The following is a 21,463-nucleotide window of genomic DNA, read 5'->3' on the forward strand; positions in this document are numbered from 1 at the left end:
GACAAGAAATTCATGGACTGAAAACAATAAAAAAAGTCTCAAAGAGATGTCTTTTGAGGTATTTAAAATGTTTTATAATCGAATCTATTTATAAAGCCAGATAAGCAATCAGTCTTGTACGCAAAACACAGCATGTGATTTTTAACGAATTTTAAATCATCCAATGATATAAAGGTTAAGTTCAAAGAATTTAAATGTGATACTACCATGCTTTGTACACTGCACAGATAACGAATCTCGATTCAGTGTTTCCAGACATAACGCCAGTGGTGTTTATGCGCTTCGCTGCAAATTATTTATGAGGATGCCTTCTGAAGAAATTTTCGAAAGAAACAGTCTCTATTTAGTGTACTGTATTTGTAGCGACCGTCATGAAAATCATGTTTCTAAAGCAATATGTAGAAACGAACTACAGCCAGTGAATCTGGATGTTACACCTTTTTAAAGCTCATCATTAGAAGCTTTCTGTACAAAAGGTTTTGTCAACACTTAGAATCATTCTCCAATCAATAAAATTCCGAGTTCCATACTCAAGGACCCCATTCTGGATATGAATTCCTGGGGTATTTATAGGATTCCTTGCCAGTGTGGTTTAATTTACATTGGCCAAACTAAGAGAGCCTTAAAATTTCACGTCAAGGAACATGAGGCATATGTTAGAAAAAAGGAAACACAGAAGTCTTCTGTTGCTCAACATTGTTGGTCCGAAAACCACACTTTCAGTTTTTCTGCTGCCAAAATTATTCAAAAAACATCTTCCATTGGAGAACTGGATTTTCTAGAGGCATTTCACATTCATAAAAATCTTTCTGTTCTAGTTAACGATCCTAATTCCAATCCATCTTTGCCTTCGGCCTTTAAAGAAATTATGTTTTAGTTCTGCTTTCACCAACAGATGGCGCCACTTGCTTATTCTTGTCCAGGCTTTCTTATCTTATCTAATCATTATTTCATATCTGGTTCATTTGCGGTTTTGCAGCTGAAGATGGTGGTTCGGTAAAACCATCGAAACTAGTCCTGTGAAAATTTTGTAAATATAACGCTGATTTTTGTTGTTTGACTTCTGAATTAGTATTTATTCGGCGTGTTATTGTGTCTTACTTAGAATCATCTCTATATTATACCGGCTAGTTGAAATCTAACGCTTCGAATGCTACGAAGTTTGCTCGTAGAACCTGGGTTGCTGTTATTAGATTGAAAATATTGTTTTCACAAAGTGGGATTTAGTTATGATGAGTTAGAAGATACCAAGTTCGCCATACAGCAAGACGCTGCTCCGAGAGACTATAGCAGCATAAATTTTCATTCGTAAGTTGAAATTCGTAGATCTGAAATTGTTGAAGAAACTTATAATCAATAGATAACAAATGTCGAACCATATTATATTCCGAAAACGAAAATGAAATAGCTGAAACAGTTCTGTGACTCACGTTTAAAGCAAATGATCCTACAACAGTGTTTCCCAAATTTTTCATCTTATATGCCATCTACAGGGCTTGTCCAAAATAACGGAAACACTATGCTTAAAAATGTTAATTTTGTTACTTTCGATTACCCAGTAAACCGCAAAAGTAGTAACCACTTTTTATATGATTATGTTATATATATTTTCAGCGTTATGAAAAGCTGACAATTTCAATTGTGGCTTGTAAAATATAGTTCGTAGCGAAGGAAAATGAATGGCCTGACTGAGCTCAAAAAAGGCCAGAGATCAGATTGTTGGTATTCAACTCATTAATGCATTTTTATCCTCAGCAGCAAAATTATCGGGAATATGGAGAGATACTGGGTCTAAAGTCATGACGATATGCAATATTCAGGACGAAACTTCGTCTATGAAAAGCAGTTGTGGGAAGAAAACGAAACTTACTGACAGAGCCATAAGGATGCTAAAGCTGATTGTTACGTCTAAAAGAAAAACTACTGCGACAAAAGGAATTGCTTGACTAACTACGAATCCATAGAAGTCAATTTCGACACATACAAATCGAATTCAAAAGCAGAATATTTACGTCAGAGAAGTTATTTCAAAATTTCTTATTTTCCAAATAAATGCAAAAATGAGAACTACATTGGTGCCAGGAACATAAAACGTGGAATCCTGATAGATGGAAACAAGCCTTTTTTTCTGACGCATCAATTTCCACACTATTCCTCACCTCAGGAAGGGATTATGTGTAAAGAAAATCAGCAGAAGCTTACATCAGAACTGAATTAATCATCAAATAAAATAAGCACTTGCTTAAAGCATCAAAGATTTGGGGTACCACGTAAAGATCCTTGGAACTCATGGAAAGGGGGGAACCACAAAAAATTCTCACTGCAACGAAGCTAAGCAACTATGTTCATTCGATGAAGCAAACACTCTTTCTTAGGGGTAACTGGCATCTCTCAAAAGGTTAATGTTCCATTCATAAACGTCAGATCGTTTCCTGGTCTGCACAATAATAAGACTTAAATATGATTGAGACATTGTGATCTGTACTGAATTATAACTGCTGAGTTCAAATAAAAATCTTAGCATTATCAATTTTAAAACTGAATTAAGACATATACGCAATTTGGCAATACCCACGATTTAACAATAATTTTCGTTAGTTCCTTGACAGTCTCTAAACAAGAATTTGACCGTATTTAATTCTAAATATTCTTTATGAAATCTAGTTAATACTGTTTTCGCAAAATCTTCATTCAGCATTTAAATATTTGAGAGTTTTAGGCGCTTTTTGGTTTAAAAAACGAAATTAAATGAAAAACATAATTAAGTGCTGCCATCTTACGACGACAAAACTAAACTTTATTTGTGTCTCATCAAAATACGCGCAGAGAAAAGGATCCATAAATATCTTTCTTAGCTTATCGTTAGTACCTGTTGGCAGCATGTCTTGCATCTGAAGTTCTGTTTTTTAAGAAATAAATATATTAAAACAGAAACTGTTTGACAATGAGAAGTGTGTGCAAAATTGACGCCAGTTGTTACCATAATGACATTGCTGTTTTCGGTAAGTAAAAATATTTATGAGGAACTGTGGTTGATCAGCATAAAATCAGTTTTCAAAAATTTTAATAAAACTAAAGAAAGGTTTTACGCTTTTTAAATTAAACGTTAATAATATACATTAAAATTTGAAATTATATAAAACATTTTGATTGAATATTACATTCCATTGGTCACAGTAAAACTGTGAAGCATAAAATAATTTATTATAATTGCATTTGTTATTAATTTCAATACTATGAGAATCGAACTCATTTAAATAATAAAGAAATAAGTTTAATGTTAATAATTTGTTTTATATCCTTTATATCTAATATTAAAATAAGTGAAACACCTGTATTAACGCAACAGGGTGGTCTCTAAACAGTATTTCGCATTTCTTCTAGAAATTCCGCAAGTTAAATTTAGTATTCGGAAGAACATTTGAAATCATGAGGACCACAAAACGAATTAAAAAATTTTCTATTGTTATTGTTACTCAACAGAGCATGAAGTAGATATATTTTTATGAGTAAAATTATAATGGAATAACGAATTTCTTTTCATTTCCCATATAAGATGTATATATATATATATAATATAAGTTGATACAATCTCAGAAGAAAAAAAAAAAAAAAAGTGCTTTAGACTTGCCGCTAAAAAAAGGTTGAGAAAGATTGACAATGGCAGGCGTAATATATGATAGTGCGCGCATATAACCTTCCATTGCTATTATTACGTTCAGACATATAATAAAGGGAAAAAAAAAAATAAAAAACGGGAAAGGGCGGCAAATATGAATTATAGCATTTCTTAAAATGTTTCCTTTATTAATATATGGATTCTGTGAAATCTTTATTAGCGTAGCATTAAAAAATTTGTTTTGTTATACACCAAAATAGAGTAAAATAGCTTAAAATTGTGTCTTTCTTCTAAACAGTAATTTCTTTCAAAATCCTTCTAAAAACCTTATTCTGATTACTAATTACACCAAAATGAAGATTACAGTATAAAATAATAGCTAAAACTAACATATAACGTGCTTAACATACAGTATTCAAAGAATAATCTCTTTACTTACAAACCAGACGATTAATAAATGCTTACCTGAACGAATTTCAAGAATCTCTTTATGTACATGTTTTGAACTTATTCCTTTTAATGGAATTTTTCTTATTTCCTATATTAGAACTTGTTCAGGTTTCAGCAGAAAATAAAGTATTAAATCACCTTTTAATACTTTATTTATAATTTATTACTTTTAATTTCTAATATAAAATGTAATAAAGTAATTCATTTAGCATATTTCTGATTAAATGTGTACGATATGACTCGCGTAAGAAATTAAAATTAAATATAGTAATAATCTAACATAACTAAAATGTATATAATCAGTAACCTTTGTTTCGCTAAATACACATCAATTTCGAAAATTTATACAAGGTATCCGGCAAGGTAACATATATATTTTGACAAGTGAAGCTAGAGTAGTTTAGGGAAAAATCAGTCTGGTTTGCTATTTAAGTCTAACTTAGCATTGTTTCATTAAGCAAAATGCGCTGTAATTTAATTCCCAGGCCCAAATTCCTATATACTTTACCGGAAGTAAATATTTAATTTTCGATAAGTTTTTCTGAAATATTTATAATTTCTAAATTACGGAAATTACAAGGTGTTTTAATTTGCGCATTATTATTCAACATCACAGCTGTTTTTAGAAGAATCCTTCAAAGGTATTTAAGTAAATATAAGTGCTTTACAGAAAGAAAAAAAAAAAAAAGCCACAATGGTCAAATGCAAAGCATAATATGCATGTAAGTTAGTATATGTTTGTTGTGTTAATCGCTCAAATTAAAGGCAATATTTTAAAATACAACAGAAATCCCTGACAGCAAAATTCTGCTAGATGGAACGATTATTATCTTTGCTTTTAACAAGTTAAGTTGAGAATTCTGAAATTTAATTTTGTACAATTCCTCAGAATTTATTATTAACGTTTCGTATATAAGAAACCACATAAATGAAGCATACCTTTTAATGTACGATTACAGTTCGCCCCTCCCCGCCCCAGTGGCGGGCACTCGCCATTACAGGCGTTGGCCATTACTAAGGCCGGAAGCGGTGGTCACTTTATTATGAAGGCACCTAACAGATGGGCCACCGTTGCCTCCTATGAAGGGGCAGACAATTTACATACATGCCTTCTCCGGTATTCGAGCCCGGGCCCTTCGGTAAGGCAGTCAGTGTCTTTTCATAAAATACTGCAACATCCTTTTAAGACTTTTTAAACGAAAACTAAAATATTTCAATCAGTTAACCGCTCTACTGTTCGCATACTTATCATGTAAATAAAGCCAGTTACAAACTAAAATTCAGTCTTGCTTGTTAATATACTGTGTTGCCTTTGCTCGCATGTTATGAAATAAGCTAGGAAATATTATCTGAAGTTTCAGCTTATTAAAATTCGAGAGAATTGTTTAGTGCGCCTTAGGAGTAAAGAGACGAAAATTTCCGAGCTGAGATTCCATAACACATATTACATATCTGTTTTTTCTGTTAGTTCATCAATTCATTTCCTTTCCAATGAAAATTTTGTTCATACAAAATATTTTTAAAGGAGTAAGAAATAATTCAAGTAATGAAAGAACATTTTAAAATTAACTAAGTTACTTTAATGAAAGCGTGGTTTTGTTTAAAAGTTGTAGAATCATTAGGTTATTTAGAAGCAGGAGACATGAAAAATGAGCAATGCCCTCGCTGGAACTCGAACCTTGACCACTCGAATATGCGCCGAGTGTGCTACCGTTACACCATCAAGGCATGAGTAAAGAAGGGAGAAAATACCTTATAAGGTAAAATTTTTTATTTGAAATCTTGATGGCCCAAAATCAGGAACATATTTCGCGAGAAAATCTCAAGTTTCATACTTCCGTACATCATCTATTAATGGCTTTTTATCTGTATCAGTATTTAACACTATTATTAATTATTTTATTTATAACAGCTTCTGAAAGGGAAGATATCAATACGCTATTAACGTATAAACCAAATTCAGTTTAAAATATCAATCGAATTCGAGTCATAGATAAATGTCATCTGTTAGTAGCTTCTTGTTGTTCTACGAGGCACCTGCTCAGATAATACACATCCACACTAAACGCGAGCACATATGCATTATATTTATGCACACAAATTGCACTTTCAGTGTCACTTCTACATATGAAGGACATTTAAGGATACGTATATATTATACTAGTCAAAAACAGCAAAGATGTTTTGTCACAAAGTTTCGACAATAATGGAAGGGTGTTACATGAATGACAAAAGTAAAAAAAACTCATTATAAGTTGAATAAAAGCTGGAAAGATTAAAAGAATCATGATGTATGCAAAAAATAACGTTATTATTATAGTTTCGTCTCAAGTAATTTAAACTATTTGAGAAGATACAGAATTTTGAGGATATAGAATAACATTCAATCTATTTGAGAAGTTATAGAATAATGAAACAGTATAATGAACAGTTATATAGACTAATGAATCTGTGAGTTCTTTTACCTGTTTTTATTAGCAATCGTCGATACTTCTAGCAAAAGAATCCTCTTTTTTTTTTATCTGTTTGCGACTCTGCAGACAGAGATGGCGTCATTCAGCATTAATTGATGTTTGGCAACTAGAAAATACATATTTATAACATAAAAAATCACGTTTTACGTTCTATGATGCCTTAATGTTGATGCAAACCTTTTCTTGAATTACTAAATAAATTCTGCAACAGAACAAAGTAGCAATTGTAAAGAAAAGTAATCGAAGTTTTGAATTTCCGGATTGTTACGAACAGCAGCATTTCTGTGCAATTGTGCAAACTGGAGCACAGTCTTTTAAGTATAGTAAAAAAATCGATCTATTGTCCCCGCATCGATAGCTTTCCCACATGTATCAGTTGGCTTTTTGGTTCCGATTTGCCAAGTAATTCGTGACAACGGATATGTAAAACAACAATATGTGCAAACTGTTAGATATGGAAGAAGAACTGAGAATAGTTTTTCTAGCTAAAAAGGAAATCAGAAAAAAAAAAAAAAAAAAAAAAAAAAAAAAAAAAAGTTTTCACAGTTTAAAAAAAAAAAAAAAAAAAATTCGTGATTGTCTTATTTATAGCAGCTTGCGATCTTCTTCACACTGATTCTGTTAAATGTGTATTAATGTGCTTTATTATATCTGAAATTAGTTTTGCCCACTTTTCTAAACGAATGTTTTTAAAATAGCTGCCATTTGAAAACCTCTGTTTAGATTAGGAGTTAATGTTATTCGCATACAAAAAATTCTATATAACAAATACCCGTTTTCAGTCCTTGCTCGTCTTTGGAGTCTATCTTTTTAGAACTAGAATTAATCTTTATTTCCAAATTGTTATTGTTTACGTACCTCGTATTAGAATGGTGCCGACATGGATGACGCAGTTTCGGTTTTAAATATCCTTAATAAATTCCACGACTCTTGGTGTATTTAAATCAAACTGAAGACATTTAATGATATAACATTCACACGTAAACATTTAGTAATAATTCAGGAGTACAAATAAGCATAAAATAGGAATTACAACAGTTACAGGTCAGCTACGCTTTTAGCGACCGAATTCTACGAACGACAAATCTTAAAAGCGTGTTGCCAACGCAGGGCAACGAAAAGGTAGAAATTAATTCGATAGGCGTGGAAGTGAACAGTTATTTTGAAATAAATATTTCGCAATATATCCACATATTTTCAGCCACTCAAAAGTTATATAATTAAACTACCAGGTTCGCTGCAAACAGAAAACCACAAATTAACTGCCAGCAAACTGCTGTCATGGTCCTTTTCATAACTGGACGATTTCGAGGACATTGGCCTTATTATTTTGCTTCCGAACACTCTCGGGACTATCTTATTTAAATAAGCATAAGCTAAAGCGTAACCCATCAGGAAGTAAAAGAAATTGCCGATAAGAAACTTAATACATGTATCGATAAATAAATAGAAAACATAAATACATAGAACAAACAGGTAGAAAAGGGAGTTAGTGTCTGTCCATTATATTAGTCATATATTTTCTCGCAATTCTCCCTTTATAACCTAATTTACGTTAAGCGATTAACTTCTTAAAATCGGCCGCTCAACCGGGATAGTGAATAGCGACGTTGACTGCCGTACTGAAGGGCCCGGGCTCAACTCCAAGAGAAGGCATGGATGTTGGTAAAATATTGAGCCAACTTCTAGCAAATATTTAATTGTGTAGTCTTTGACTACTCTTGAAAGTTTAGCTTAAATTCTACTGTTCTGTTTAGTTGTATCACTACGAGCAGTAGTTGATATTGTTGCACAAGAGATTGTGTTTATGCTCTAAATTATGTATAAATGAAAAGATTTAAACTTTCTGACGATTTTCTAGTTACTTCAGGCATAGCTATCACTCGTTTTAAGTCTGTTAGGATTTTAGGGCTAATTAGCATTATCAGGTCAAGTACAACCCTACAAACTCTTGTATTGTTGTTGTTATCATTATAACAATTACTACTGTTTTTGTTATTAATTATCAAAGTTATTTTTGAAACTATGGATTTTGAACAAACGGAAACGAAACATGTGCTTTACCGAGATAAAACTCAAAACGTTATAACATTTGGAGAAATGAATATCAGAAAAATTGAGAGAAATGATTAGTAGGGAAAATGGAAACGCCTTCAAAATTTTAGTAAGCAAACGTAATCGGAAAAGATGCTCACTAAAAGATAACTAAAAAATAATTCACAAAATGAAATTGCTAATGACGCGTTATGGATACATTATAGAATGTCTAGTTTCAAAAGAATATATTGTCAGTGAGATATAGTGCGTATACAAAGTTTTAGTTGCAAATTCGTACAAAATGGAAAGTTGAAAAAGCAACAACCTTACTTAGCCTTCAACATACAATTCTTGTATTATATACAACTTTTGGCACGTTCGTACATCTACTTAAATTCGTCGTAGAACTCGTCTTTTGGAATACTGTTTAAGTTTGTAGTTACAGTTTTTTTAATCTCTTCAGTGTTATTAAAAGAATGATCTTTCAAGTGGGATTTGAAGGAGGAGAACGTAGTTTACCGGCATCAAATCCGGTGAATAAGGGAGTGGTTAATAAACTGTAAAGCATTTTTTTTCCAAATAAATTGGTTAGTGAGATTGGAACTGTGTGACAATTCATTATCCTGCAGCAGAAATCAATTATTCAATTAAACTTCCTCAGGCCTTACGCCTTCAGAAATTCTTTTCAGAAATCTGCCCTTTATAAATTTATAAAATAATAAGTTCACCGTTGTTCCCTAAGAAAAAAATTCTTTGTGAATGACCCATTTAAAAATCCTACCAACTTATCTGGAATTTTCTGAAATCGAAGTTCCAGTGACCGTGGCGAACATTATCCAGCCCAAGCAAATGACGGTCTTTTCGTCTGAAGATAATTAAGCAGACGGCCAAGTTTCATTTTCAGTCACAATTGTTTGAAAACCCCAGAATTAATATCTGCCATTTGAATTAAATTTTATTGTTATTCTTTGCTCAATTTCGAATTCATGACAGCAGAAGTTAACTGCATCAAAGCAAACTATTACGTGACTGTATAAAAGAAAATTCTGCCTGTAAGGAGATTACATTTTAGGAAAAATAAGTTGAGATGTCATTATAATAAATACTGTCAATTATCGTTTGGCAGGTTTGATAGAGTTTGGTAAAATAAAAATTAATTCTAACATTTTGCAGATGCAAAATGTATTAATGTTCTGAAAAAGTTGTATGAATTTGATTCAAAACAAAAACTGAAAGAAAGAAAAGGTGGGTAAAAAATTACTGATTTTTTAAACTAATTAAATTAATATTTATATACCGTATATACTTATATACATATATACATACATAAATATATAGATAGATAGATATAAATATCAGAGTATAGATACAGAAATAGGTATAAGTAATAAGTTTAGGTATAGATAATAGATACAGATATATAAGTACAGAAATATAGATGCAAGATGCACATATAGGTATAGAGATTGAATACTTTTAACTGACTGAAACCTATAAATGGCACTTTCTATGATTTTCCAGAATTTTCGGCCTTTCGTTATTCGACCTAAATCCCGGTTCCAGAGAGCCCGGTTAATACTGTGTTTTTTCTATGTGATCTCTGGCCAACTAGTGGCCGAGTAGTTATATTCTTACTAGAAGCTTGCCCCTTCTATTCCTGCCAGGCTGAAGGTAGCTACTTTAGGTTTTCGTGGGTTTGCCTAGTGTAAGGAAGAAAGGGAGCAATCTTTCTTAGAACAATGCTTTCTAAGCACTTTTATCATCGCAGCCCAGATGCATGTAAATTCTATGAAAAATGAGTCAGAAAGAGAAAGCAGAAACTTAGAAGAAAATTATACAGTAGCAAAATAACAATAAACAAATAAATATAATTATTAACAAATGCAAATTTATTCATAATTATACACTTCTTAAGCATTTTTTTAATGATGCTTCATAGACTTCATAGACCAAGTTTATAAGTGAGCCAAAAAGTTGGACCTTCAATCTGTGACAATTTTGGATACATAATAGATTTCTAGTAAGAATAAAATGCATAATTTAAAATAGTAATTATCTTGAATTTTTATTCAGGCAGATATTAAAAACAACAAAAATGTTTTAAAAAAAAATGTTTTTCATAGCAGAATGAAATCGGATATTTTCGCTTCTTCTCCAGAAAGGGGAAGGGAGAACATATTTAAATGTTTAAAAATAGTTAAATGCTTTAAAACATATTTAAATATTTTAGAGTTTGTTAAAATTCTTTAAAAAAGGGGTCAGACAATAAAAAGAGACACATTCAATATCAGAAATGGGACCCAGTGTCGTTTAACATAAAAGCAATTTATTGTTCTTAAAAATAGATGCTTGTCATAAAAACGCAATTTTTATTAATTCATATATAGCTCTACCGTTTTCTTGCACTGTGCGAAATTTTTTACACTGCTGCATTTTTATTTTACTTCAGTGTTTGGATAGAAAAAAAAAAAAAAAACTTAAATGCATACTTTCAGTAAATGAGCTCATATTTCATTTCAGTAGGCAAATTTAGCTTAGAAATAATTCATGGTTTTTTTTGTTTTAGAGAAACACTGACTCAGAATTTTTAAAAGAGTCGCATAATATAATTATTGTGCAATAAAGATTTTGAATTGCAAAATACGCAGGTGGATGGCAGGAAGGATTTTAATTAAAGCTGAAGACCTATATCTGTTACCTTATAAGGTATTTCTCCCGCCTTCTTCGCAGCATGCCTTCGTGGTGTAATGGTCAACACGCTCGGCGCGTATTCGAGAGGTCCGATATTCGAGTCCCGGCGAGGGTATAGCTCATTTCTTCAGTTTCTGACATCGGAAAAATTCTAAATGAGCCTACAGTGGCCCCCGAACTAAAAATGGTGGTGGATGAAGTTGATTCTCCACCACCAGGATTTTGCGACTGGATCCCCTAATACTCAGTCGCCCTTTTAAAGGGGGATATATAAGGTACTTCTCCCGCCTTCTTCGCATGCCTTCATGGTGTAGTGGTCAGCACACTCGGCGCGTATTCGAGAGGTCCGTGGTTCGAGTCCCGGCAAGGCCATTGCTCATTTTTCATCTCTCCTGCTTCGAAATAATCTAATGCTTCTACAACCTCATATGCATATTTTACACATGCAGATTTCAAACACCTATAACAGAATCTACTTATGAAATTTTTGATTTACTAATACATGTTTCTTTTCATAATTTTCTGTGGCTTTCGGTCTTCTTGACAACCCATGAGCTTATTGTGTCGAAAGCCAAAAAATTCAAAAATAGCATAATCAAATGCAAAATGTAAAGAAATGTATAGAAGCGGCTTTACACGAATTCATACCACATTTTATAGCGCTCTTAAGGAAGCAAAACAACTGTGTGTGATAATTCTTGCTGTACCGAAATAATAATTTGCAACCCTTTTGACAACATTTGACCAAAAGCTTGAAGAAACATTTCTCTTTGCTAATGCAGGAAATAATGTTTTTTATTTTTCTTTCATAATTAACAAATACCTCATAATTTGTGGATGATATGCTCTATGTTTCACGCATTTCAATTTAGAAGCAAAAGTTTGCGCTTACAGAGGTCTTTTTTTGTGCTCTGAAAAGATCTCCTTTGAAGGTCCTCTACACTATTAAACTACACGATTTATGTTCTCAGACCCTTGAAATATGATTTGTTTACATTTATTTTATCTTATTTCACTATAACATCGTTCTTGCTGGAAAAAGTTTCTTTGTGTAAGCTTTTGGTATTATACTGAAAGAGGGTCAAATGGATAGCCGTTGCAGTTTAAGGTATAATTAATTATCTGTGATTCTGATCCTAAACCATTATTCTTTGTGAAGTTTCACATGCTGTTATGTTCCAGTAACTATAAGAAAAGCGATGTAATTTTGATTTCATAGATAAAATATCATGAAAAATATGCAAGGTTAAAAAAATATCAGAATGACGGTTTTCGCAGTTTTAGTGTTCATCATCCTTATTTTTTTCAGGTAAAAATAGATTATGCACATAATTTTGATGATTTTTGAAGCTATTTTTGTACAGTACGCATGGTCTTCCCTCTACAAGATTTTTTAGAAGGATGAGAAATAACGTAATTATTGATATTTTCTTTGTAGATGGTCTGTATAAAAATTTATATGTAGTATATTTTTTACTAAAAGATGTCACGTGACCAAAATTTTCAAAATCTGAAAGCCTACCTTATTTCATTCGTGTCTTTAAACGGAATTTCGAAAAAGAATCATTAAGAGGGGGGAACTTCAAACATTCTGCTCTTCCCACTAGGGAATTTCACCTCTGAAAATTCACTCTGAAGGTATTAGTGGCAGACAGGTCCTCCTTCAGCGGCCAATTAGTTAAGTCCGCTGAATACTGGTAGTTCATCATACTGGAGTTTGAACCCACAAAAACGGACTGGCTGGCTGGTTAGCTTTCGTATTTACAAGTGTAACGAGGTTACAAACTTGTCCCCCTTATAAGATAATCCAAGACGGCATTCCTTCCCCTTATGCAGATAGCTCTCATGAGCTTTGACATATTCCAGTAACTATAGCCTTTGAAGACAGCCATAAATGGATAAACCAAATCTGAGTGAATGAGCTTTCTAAGAATCTCTAACTTGCAGCATTTGGTACTCCTGTTCATCTCCTATTTTACCTGCTATTCATGTTTATTAACGAAATAAACACGCTATTTGTGAAATATGTAACCATTTTTTCTTAAATTACGATGTATAACTAGAGATTACGTTCTCTTCAGCAGTCTCCTTTTAATAATCATACAGACAAAGAACTAATTATTCTTTCTAACTTTTTTAAATACTCATCTTACGACTGCAAAAGTTCAGTACTTATCGGATCTAAATGAAAACAAACTATAGTATAAGTCAAATTTCTTTGCTTGCATTTCACTCTTTTTATGTGAGTTTCTCATTGAAAGTTAAAATTGATATAGCTGTATATGTAATGGTATTCATATACTGTAACGATTTACCCTACAATTATATTTACTTGTTAGTTAATATTATTTACTTTGTACCCTACATATTTATTTACTTTGTACCCTACATATTTATTTACTTTGTACCCTACATATTTATTTACTTTTTTTGTCAAAATTTAGTAGATTTCATTAATTCAGAATAAATGTATTGTTTAATAGATGTTTGTTCATTACTTGAAATGCTGGCAATTATTTCAGATTTATTATATTTTTCTACCAAATTTACATTCATAGCAGCTTACTTAATTAAGTTTGTAAAGTGAAGGAAAGTTAAATTGGGACATAGAAACATTGTAATTTTCTGTAGAAATAATAAAAGCTATTAGCATCTTTAAATGATATGAGTACAAATTTAAAAATATTCCTTTCCTTAATTAGGGAAATTAATACCTGTTGGCTAATGGGAATGATAGCTATTAAATTCCAAACCCAACAATGAAGGGAGGAACAATTCCGTAGCTGTAGAAAAACTGGCTCATTTGAACACAGAAGCGTTCTTGACTACATTAGTTTCTGGCACTATTAAGATATAAGTCGCTAAATGAATAATTAAGTTAGAAATTCTTGATCTAAGGATTTTTTACTTAAATCTGCAATAATGAAATTCCTTGTTTGGTTGGCTAGATATAAAGTTTATTTTTTGTTATTTTGTCTTTCTACCATTATTTAGTGACACTTTAAAAGTATAAAGATTTGTTGTTTAAAGAAAAATTTGGCTCTTACAATTTGGTAAAACAAACAATCGCAATCAATGGCAGAAAAATTTCTAATAAATATAATTTATGATACTAATATCAAAAAGTGAAAACCTCAATATTTGGAAAGTTATGAAGGAAACGAAATGGAATCTTACAGCCTTAAAACTCATAAAGCTATTCTGAGGCTACTTTGTGGCTCAGAAGAAGGCATAGAATGAAAGCAGATGTTTTAGGAATTAAATAAGAGGTAACATTAGATTTTACTAAAATTTTGAAGCGCTTGCATTCCTAGCTTCAAACAGATTTCTAGTGTCTTTGAAAGAGGGTACATTTCGCCGACTATTTTGTGCAGTGACCAGTGAACTAAATAATGTGTAGTTGTACTTTTAAGAAAAGAACAAAACCCTAGTATAATAGAATGAGAAACGATGAAGATATGTAGTGTGATAAATTAGTGTCAGGTCTTCAAAAGGCCTGTCTACACGAGTGGACAAAGTTGCTCATCGAAGTATTTAGATATATTGGGGTTCTACTACCAAAGTAGTACTTCCCAGTAACCTATCTTAATTCCACGATGGAATTCGTGATGAGATGAGATTCATGAATTATTTTCTCAAAAATGAGTGAAATTTAAGACACGATTAAAAGAGACTGAGACACTTTGTCCTTTGTAGAAATTTGTAGTCCAAATCTGTTGGTAAAATCTAGGCCTGACTGGTACGCGCCATGTGATATCCATGAAGCTTAATCATTCATTGATATGAAAACATTTAGATTTCTTTGAAAATTGCATATAGGCCGAGAGCCAGCTTCAATTTATAAAATGGCGACATGGTTATTTTGCATTTTTCAGCAATTTCCGGGACTCCAGAGAGACGATTTCTGATATTCTTATATGAAATCAAGTCCATTACAGTCTTTTCAGTAGAAGCATTCAGAAGAGTTCTTTTCATGGGGGGGATTTCTGGAAATGAGGAGCTATGTCATGATAGGATTTCAACTCTTTGGTGTTGAAAATTCGCAACCTTTAAATGATGAAACGTGATCCAGTTTGCATCTGACCTAAGTTGTTTTTGCATCTTTCGATACTCATAAGTGTAATTAAGTGGTCTCCTGAAAACTTGAAACAGCATGATTTATTATTACAGAAAATTTGGCCATATTTCTGAAATCTAAAACACTGGATAAGACTTTTACTCGAACGATATCTTCTGATGTTCACAGTTAGATTTTATAAAATATTATCGGCGTAGATTTTTCTCTCTGCATCTGTTCGATTCACAGTAACGAAAAACAAAAGAAATATCTCTTTACGGTCAGCTGTTTTCCTGAAGCATTGTTTCAACTTTTGCACTGGAAAGCCCTTAGCACAAAGTTCATTCATTGTTTCCTCGGGCTTGGTATCCACAGGTATACCGCGTGTAACCACTTTCAAAAGAATGTCCGCCGTGGCTTTGAATGTTGTTGTTGTCTTATTTCACATTATCTAGCCGCAGGCTAGACCAATTTCACTAGCTCAAAAATCTTCAAAAAATTGTAAACGAGAAGAGCCCTGGTAAAACGGTCAATCTTATCAAGATCTGTACAGTTCAGTATGTGATCGGAAGAGGCATGCACAGAGTTGCAGTTGGTGCACGTCAGATAGGTCTTTTGCTCCTGATCAAATGAGACATCTGGTGTGTCCACTTGCGAGCCTGCGAATGGTGAACTAAATGACTCTATCAGCCTTGACGGCAAGGGCACCACCTCAAGCCTGCCTATTTTACCAGGGGTGAATTGGAAGGATTTTCCATAGCTGTTAATTTGTGATTTCTATCTTGGAGCAAATCTCAGAGAAGGTCAAAGAGTGATTTGAAATCGACACATCAGAGTCGTTCATCTTGGCCAAAAAGTCTGCAATTTCATTTCAAAAAGGCCAGTGTGAGAAGGTATCCATTGACAGTAGATTTCACGCTGTTGAGGAAGTTCTTTAAGAGTATCAAGTACTGAAATAGTTATTTTGTCGAAAGATTTATGCCAGTTACATATGTTCTGAATAGCACTACGACTGTCTGATTAAATCTCGATATTTGAGGTTGATGTTACAGATTTAATAGCATTGAATGCCGCATCAATAGCTATTAGCTCAGATCTAAAAACAGAGCAGAAATCTGGATTCTTAATCTTAAATCTAAGTGAGTAGTCAGGGGTCTTGATGGAGATTCCACTACCGCAATAGCTGGGATCCTTACTGCTATCAGTATTTAATTGAATAGCAGTTGCTGTGATTTGGCCATTGACCTCCAAAGCAAGTTGACGTAGATACTCAGCAGAGTCTTGATTTTTGTTAGTATGAGCCCTGAGTTCAGGTTGAAAATGTACACAAGGCAAGCCCTCCAAGAGGTTAAAGATAGCTTTCAAGAAGTCCATCAAACGAATTCGAGAAAAAGGACTGTTTCTCTTTAATCCTTGTCCATTAGTCCAATTACTGAGATAAGCTGCAATGCGAGTTTGAACGCCAAATCTGTGGAGCTTGTTATAACACTTTGCAAGTAACTTGTTTCTTCTCAATTTCAAAGGCTGGATATCACTTTCAAACAATCCCAAATACGCGGGGCAGCAATGTTTCATGCCAGTAATAATGCCAGCAGCACGTGGTTGCACTCTTTTCAGTTTTGCTTAAGTTTGTAGGTGATGCACAAAAGTAAATTTTGGAAACCATACTCCAAAACAGGTCTGATCAGAGAGGTTTAAGTTAATCTGAGGGTACTGGCATCTGCACCCCAGTCTCTTCCTGTAATATATCTCAATAATTCCAGTCTCTTTCTGGATTTATTCACCAGATAACTATATGCTTCTTGCTCAGGATTTCAGAGTCCAAAATATAACCCAGATATTTAGAATGTTTTTCATAGGGTAATGATATGCCTTTCAGTTGTGAGTATAGGTTGGTCATTGTATAATCGCTGGTTAGTTCTGAAAAAAACTAGTTATTTTTTTTTTGATACATTAAAATTCAGTTTATGATTTTCAGCAAAACAGAAGACCTCAGAGAGGGTGGAATTAACCACAGATTCAATTTGTTGAATATCAGAGTTTTGTTGTATCAATGTTTGAGTTCCAGAGGGTACTCAGAGTTCAGAGTTTCCATCGGCGAATAATCCACCTTCGCATCTTCTGAAGATGACCTTATCAATGCTCGCAATGAACAAAGCAAAAAGGCGAGGGCACAAATATGAGCCCTGAGGGACACCCTGATACAACTTAAAAGTTTTAGACCAAGAGTCCTCGAATTTCACTCTGATCTTCCGACCTTTCATGAAGTCATATATCCAAGAGAGGGCTCTGTATTTTATACTAAAGGTGTTGAAAAGTTTAATGATTAATTTATTTCTACAAACTCTTTCAAAGGCCTTTGTCAAGTCGAGAAAAACAGCAGTTGTATGGTGTGATGGTTTAAGAATCTTTGAGTCTATAATTCTCTGTCCAAAGTATAAAGTTTGATCCATAGTGGAGTGTCCCTTTTTAAGGCCATATTGTTCGATTGGAAGTAAGTCATTAGATAAAAATCTAAGCCTTTCCAAAATACGTTTTTTCGTAAGCTTTCAAGATTTGTAAGGGCGATGGACCTGTAATTATCAGGAGAGCTGGCTTTCTTGTTAGGTTTCCTAATAGAAACAATCAGAGCTCTTTTCCAATCACGGAAAAGTCTTCCTAGTTTACAAGGTAAGTTAATGATTTACAACAGTCTCTGCCTACCCCTATCAATAAGTTTAGAACTCATCAGGCCATGGATATTATCAGGCCCAGGAGATTTAATTGGAGCAAGATTGCCCAAAGCAAGATTCAGTTCATCCATTGTAAAATTATCTCTAAAAATAGGTTTTTTTCGCTCCGAGTACAGGACCCATGAACTATATTCCCTGCACAAATTTCTTTTATTACTTTCATCGAGAAACTTGAGTTTCTTGAAGGAAATTTTCACACATGACTCTTTTGACGAAGTCCGTTTTAATTCGTTGCAAACTTACAGCGACAATGGCTCTCATCATCTTTTGCATTTCTTCAATTTCGTGGAGTAAATCCCATAAATTATCATATTCATTTAGGTCTCATTTAAGTAAATGAAGCTTCGTTTGAATAACATTAATCGGAAAATGTTCAATAACTGGAATGATAATTTTTTAAGTCCAGAACGTGAGAAAACACGTACGTACTACGTACTTCGCCCTGCGAAGTCGACCTCATCGGCAATTTAAAATGTCCCTCGCAGATATGTCGCCGGACAGCATTTCATCTGCACAGGGCGATTTTGTATCCAGGTTGCTCTAAACTAACAATCAGACTAATCAAAATAGATGACGTGTTTTGTACTCAGAAAGAGAACTTCATCGGTCTCACAACAAACTTAATCATATATAGATTTCGTATATCGCTTATATAATTAATGTAAGCTCTCAGAAAAGAGGGCATTAAATTAATTTTCATCTTTTAAGCTTTCTGAAGACATTTTAATTTCCTTTCTGCGTAAGTATTTCTGAATGATGTGATGAGCAAACAGCTAATGATTTAAGCATAGACTGAAAATCTTACTGTTACTGAAAAACTTAGAATCGATACTAAAGATTAGAATGATTATAAGTAATATTTTACCTACAGTCCAGCACTTAATTTATTCATAAATATGATCCTCAGATTTAAAGTAAGTTGTTGAATGAATATTCCTTTCTGATACAATGATCATACTAAGAATAACAAGTGATATTCCTCTGAAAAACACAGTAATTATTTTATACAGAAGAAAAATGTAACCATTAACTTTTATATCCTTAGTATATGCCAATCAAATCAAAATAATGTTAAAAAGTAGTTAAATATATTTCTAGCGCAATATATTTTATTACTTTTTAAATTAAATTTATTGCATAATTAAATATATTGCGTTATATTACGGGCATCCTTTTTCACTTATGTTGAATTTTGTTATTATTGCGAGCATTTTTAAAAGTAAGTATTGAAAACTGAAACGGATCTAAATGTAATTAAAAAAAATAAAAAATAATTTAAATCATCCAGTTATTGAGTTATTATTGATCATATCATAAATCAATCATTCATATTTATAATATGTTAATGACTTAAAAGCAAATATATATCACAGTAATTTTTTCAAAGACACACATTATTTAACGTGTGGAATTGCAAATACAAAAAGAAAAAAATTAAAACTGCAGTCTGCAGTTAATAAAAAAAAAGTATTTATTGTTTTTCTTAGTATTTATTTTTTATACTCATTTGAGAAAAGTGATTTTTTTTTTTGGTTCTAATATTTGGAAATATGTTTTTATAGCAATATTAAAGAAATACCACTTGAAAATTCGAAAAAATATGTTATCAAGGAATCCACAATTACTAATATGCAAATTAAAAAGTGAAAAAAAAATTAAATGCTGATTTTGATTCTTTTGAAAATGTGTTTCATATTTTCTTGATATTACTGTTTAAAAAATATAGTAATTATGGGTTATAATACTTAGCACTTGTGTTAATATTTTTCAAAACAACTTATTTTTCTCAGATCTAAGTATGTGCACTTATCTTTAAAGTCTTCTACTATTTAAGATAATGGAAGATTATCATAATCCCTCCATTTAATTAGCATATTAGCTAAAGAACCGTTCTCTGCATACTGCACACAGATATTTTGAATAATATATGCAGTAACTTATTTTGCATATTAAAAACTGCTGTTAATTAAACATCATATAATGATATTTCATTTTTTATCATTCCTTTTGAATTTCATTATTATTAAAAACATAAACAAAATGTAGCAATGGAAAACAGAACTATACCTTGTAGGGTTTCATTTATTTTTACTAATAGGTATTTTAATTTGTTAATATTTTCTGTCTTCTTTTATTCCCCTCACGTTTCGTTCAGTTACTGATGTAGCGAGAAGTTTAGTCAGAGCATATTTTCGCTACTGTGAGAACACGTTGTTATTTCTAACATCTGTTAACTTTGAATATTTTCCCATTCTTGCCGCCGCATTTTTATACTGCGGGCGCAAGTTCTGAATCAGCCTGTTAGATTAAACCGATTTGCGCAGTCTTGTATTACTCCTACCTTTAAATTTAGTGTTACGTTATTTTTCATGCTTCTCACCGCAAGTGGTCGGTGTCTGTAAGCAGTTAATTTAGTGCCGTCTGTAAACTATATTGTGTTCAATAAAATGGTCTTCTACACCCTTCACTTTTTATATTCCTCTTCAAGCCTTTGCGAGCAGTCGCAAAATTAACAAGATTTAAGTAGATCTAGTTGCATGATAGCGAAATAGACTAGATCCCACAACCTAAATATGATACAAAAATACATATTTGTAACGACTTACCAAATAAATATGTATGACAGTAATTTTAAAAGGAACAAATTATGTAATGTTTGGGATTGCAAATGTTTAAGAAAAATAACAAAACTTGCACCTGAAATTAATAGAATAAAAGTAGTTATTGCTTTTTTTATTTTATTTTATTTTATTTTATTTATTTAATTTATAGTTTACTGTCATTTGAAGTAGAAAACTCATACCTGTAAGAGCATTTGTATAATTCTTTAAACAAGTATTTGCATATATATTTAGTATTTTCATGACTATTAAAAATAGTTTATGAAAATGTCGCATTCATGAATATATGTGACATTAAGTTCATGAATAAGTGACATTAAGATTATAATATATAACGAAATCTCTTATAGTGACCTAGCCCCTTAGCTATACATGACATTTGCGTATGCATTAGTATTTCATGAAAATTAAAAAACTCACGGTTACAAGATAGGAAAATTTCATTACTGAATAGTTCAGAATAATTAATAAATACTTTTAAAAATGAAGTAAAAACTAAATGCTTACTTTGAGGTTTTTGAAAATAAATTTAATATTTTTTTGATAAAATATATAAGTCATCTATATTTATTCACGTTTCACCAAACTAACACAAAAGCTTCAAACAATGTACACAGTAATCTGCTATGTACTGCATTTTACTGTTTGTTTATCGATACATTTAAATCTACATTACTTTGGTTAAATAAAGAGAAGTCACAGGCCTCTATACTTGTTCCACATGTTGATTCACCAAGCAGGCATTTAAATGAACATTTCCTAACATATATGAATATAGTATT

The 21,463-nt window shown here is 32.2% G+C and overlaps 1 protein-coding gene across 1 annotated transcript in view; it reads left to right on the top strand.

The window, feature by feature from the left end:
- Window positions 1-2,861: 2,861 nt before the first annotated feature.
- The window catches only part of LOC118181758 (paired box protein Pax-1-like), a 134,357-nt gene continuing 115,755 nt past the window's right edge, over window positions 2,862-21,463 (top strand). The window contains exon 1 of the mRNA XM_035350953.2: window positions 2,862-3,002. Coding sequence (XP_035206844.1) covers window positions 2,945-3,002 — 58 coding nt within the window. The 5' untranslated portion in view covers window positions 2,862-2,944. The remainder of the gene's footprint in view (window positions 3,003-21,463) is intronic.

The sequence above is a fragment of the Stegodyphus dumicola genome, chromosome X1 (genome assembly GCF_044657685.1).
Source record: "Stegodyphus dumicola isolate Sdum_Otavi_A_Nest chromosome X1, ASM4465768v1".
Classification (NCBI taxonomy): domain Eukaryota; kingdom Metazoa; phylum Arthropoda; class Arachnida; order Araneae; family Eresidae; genus Stegodyphus; species Stegodyphus dumicola.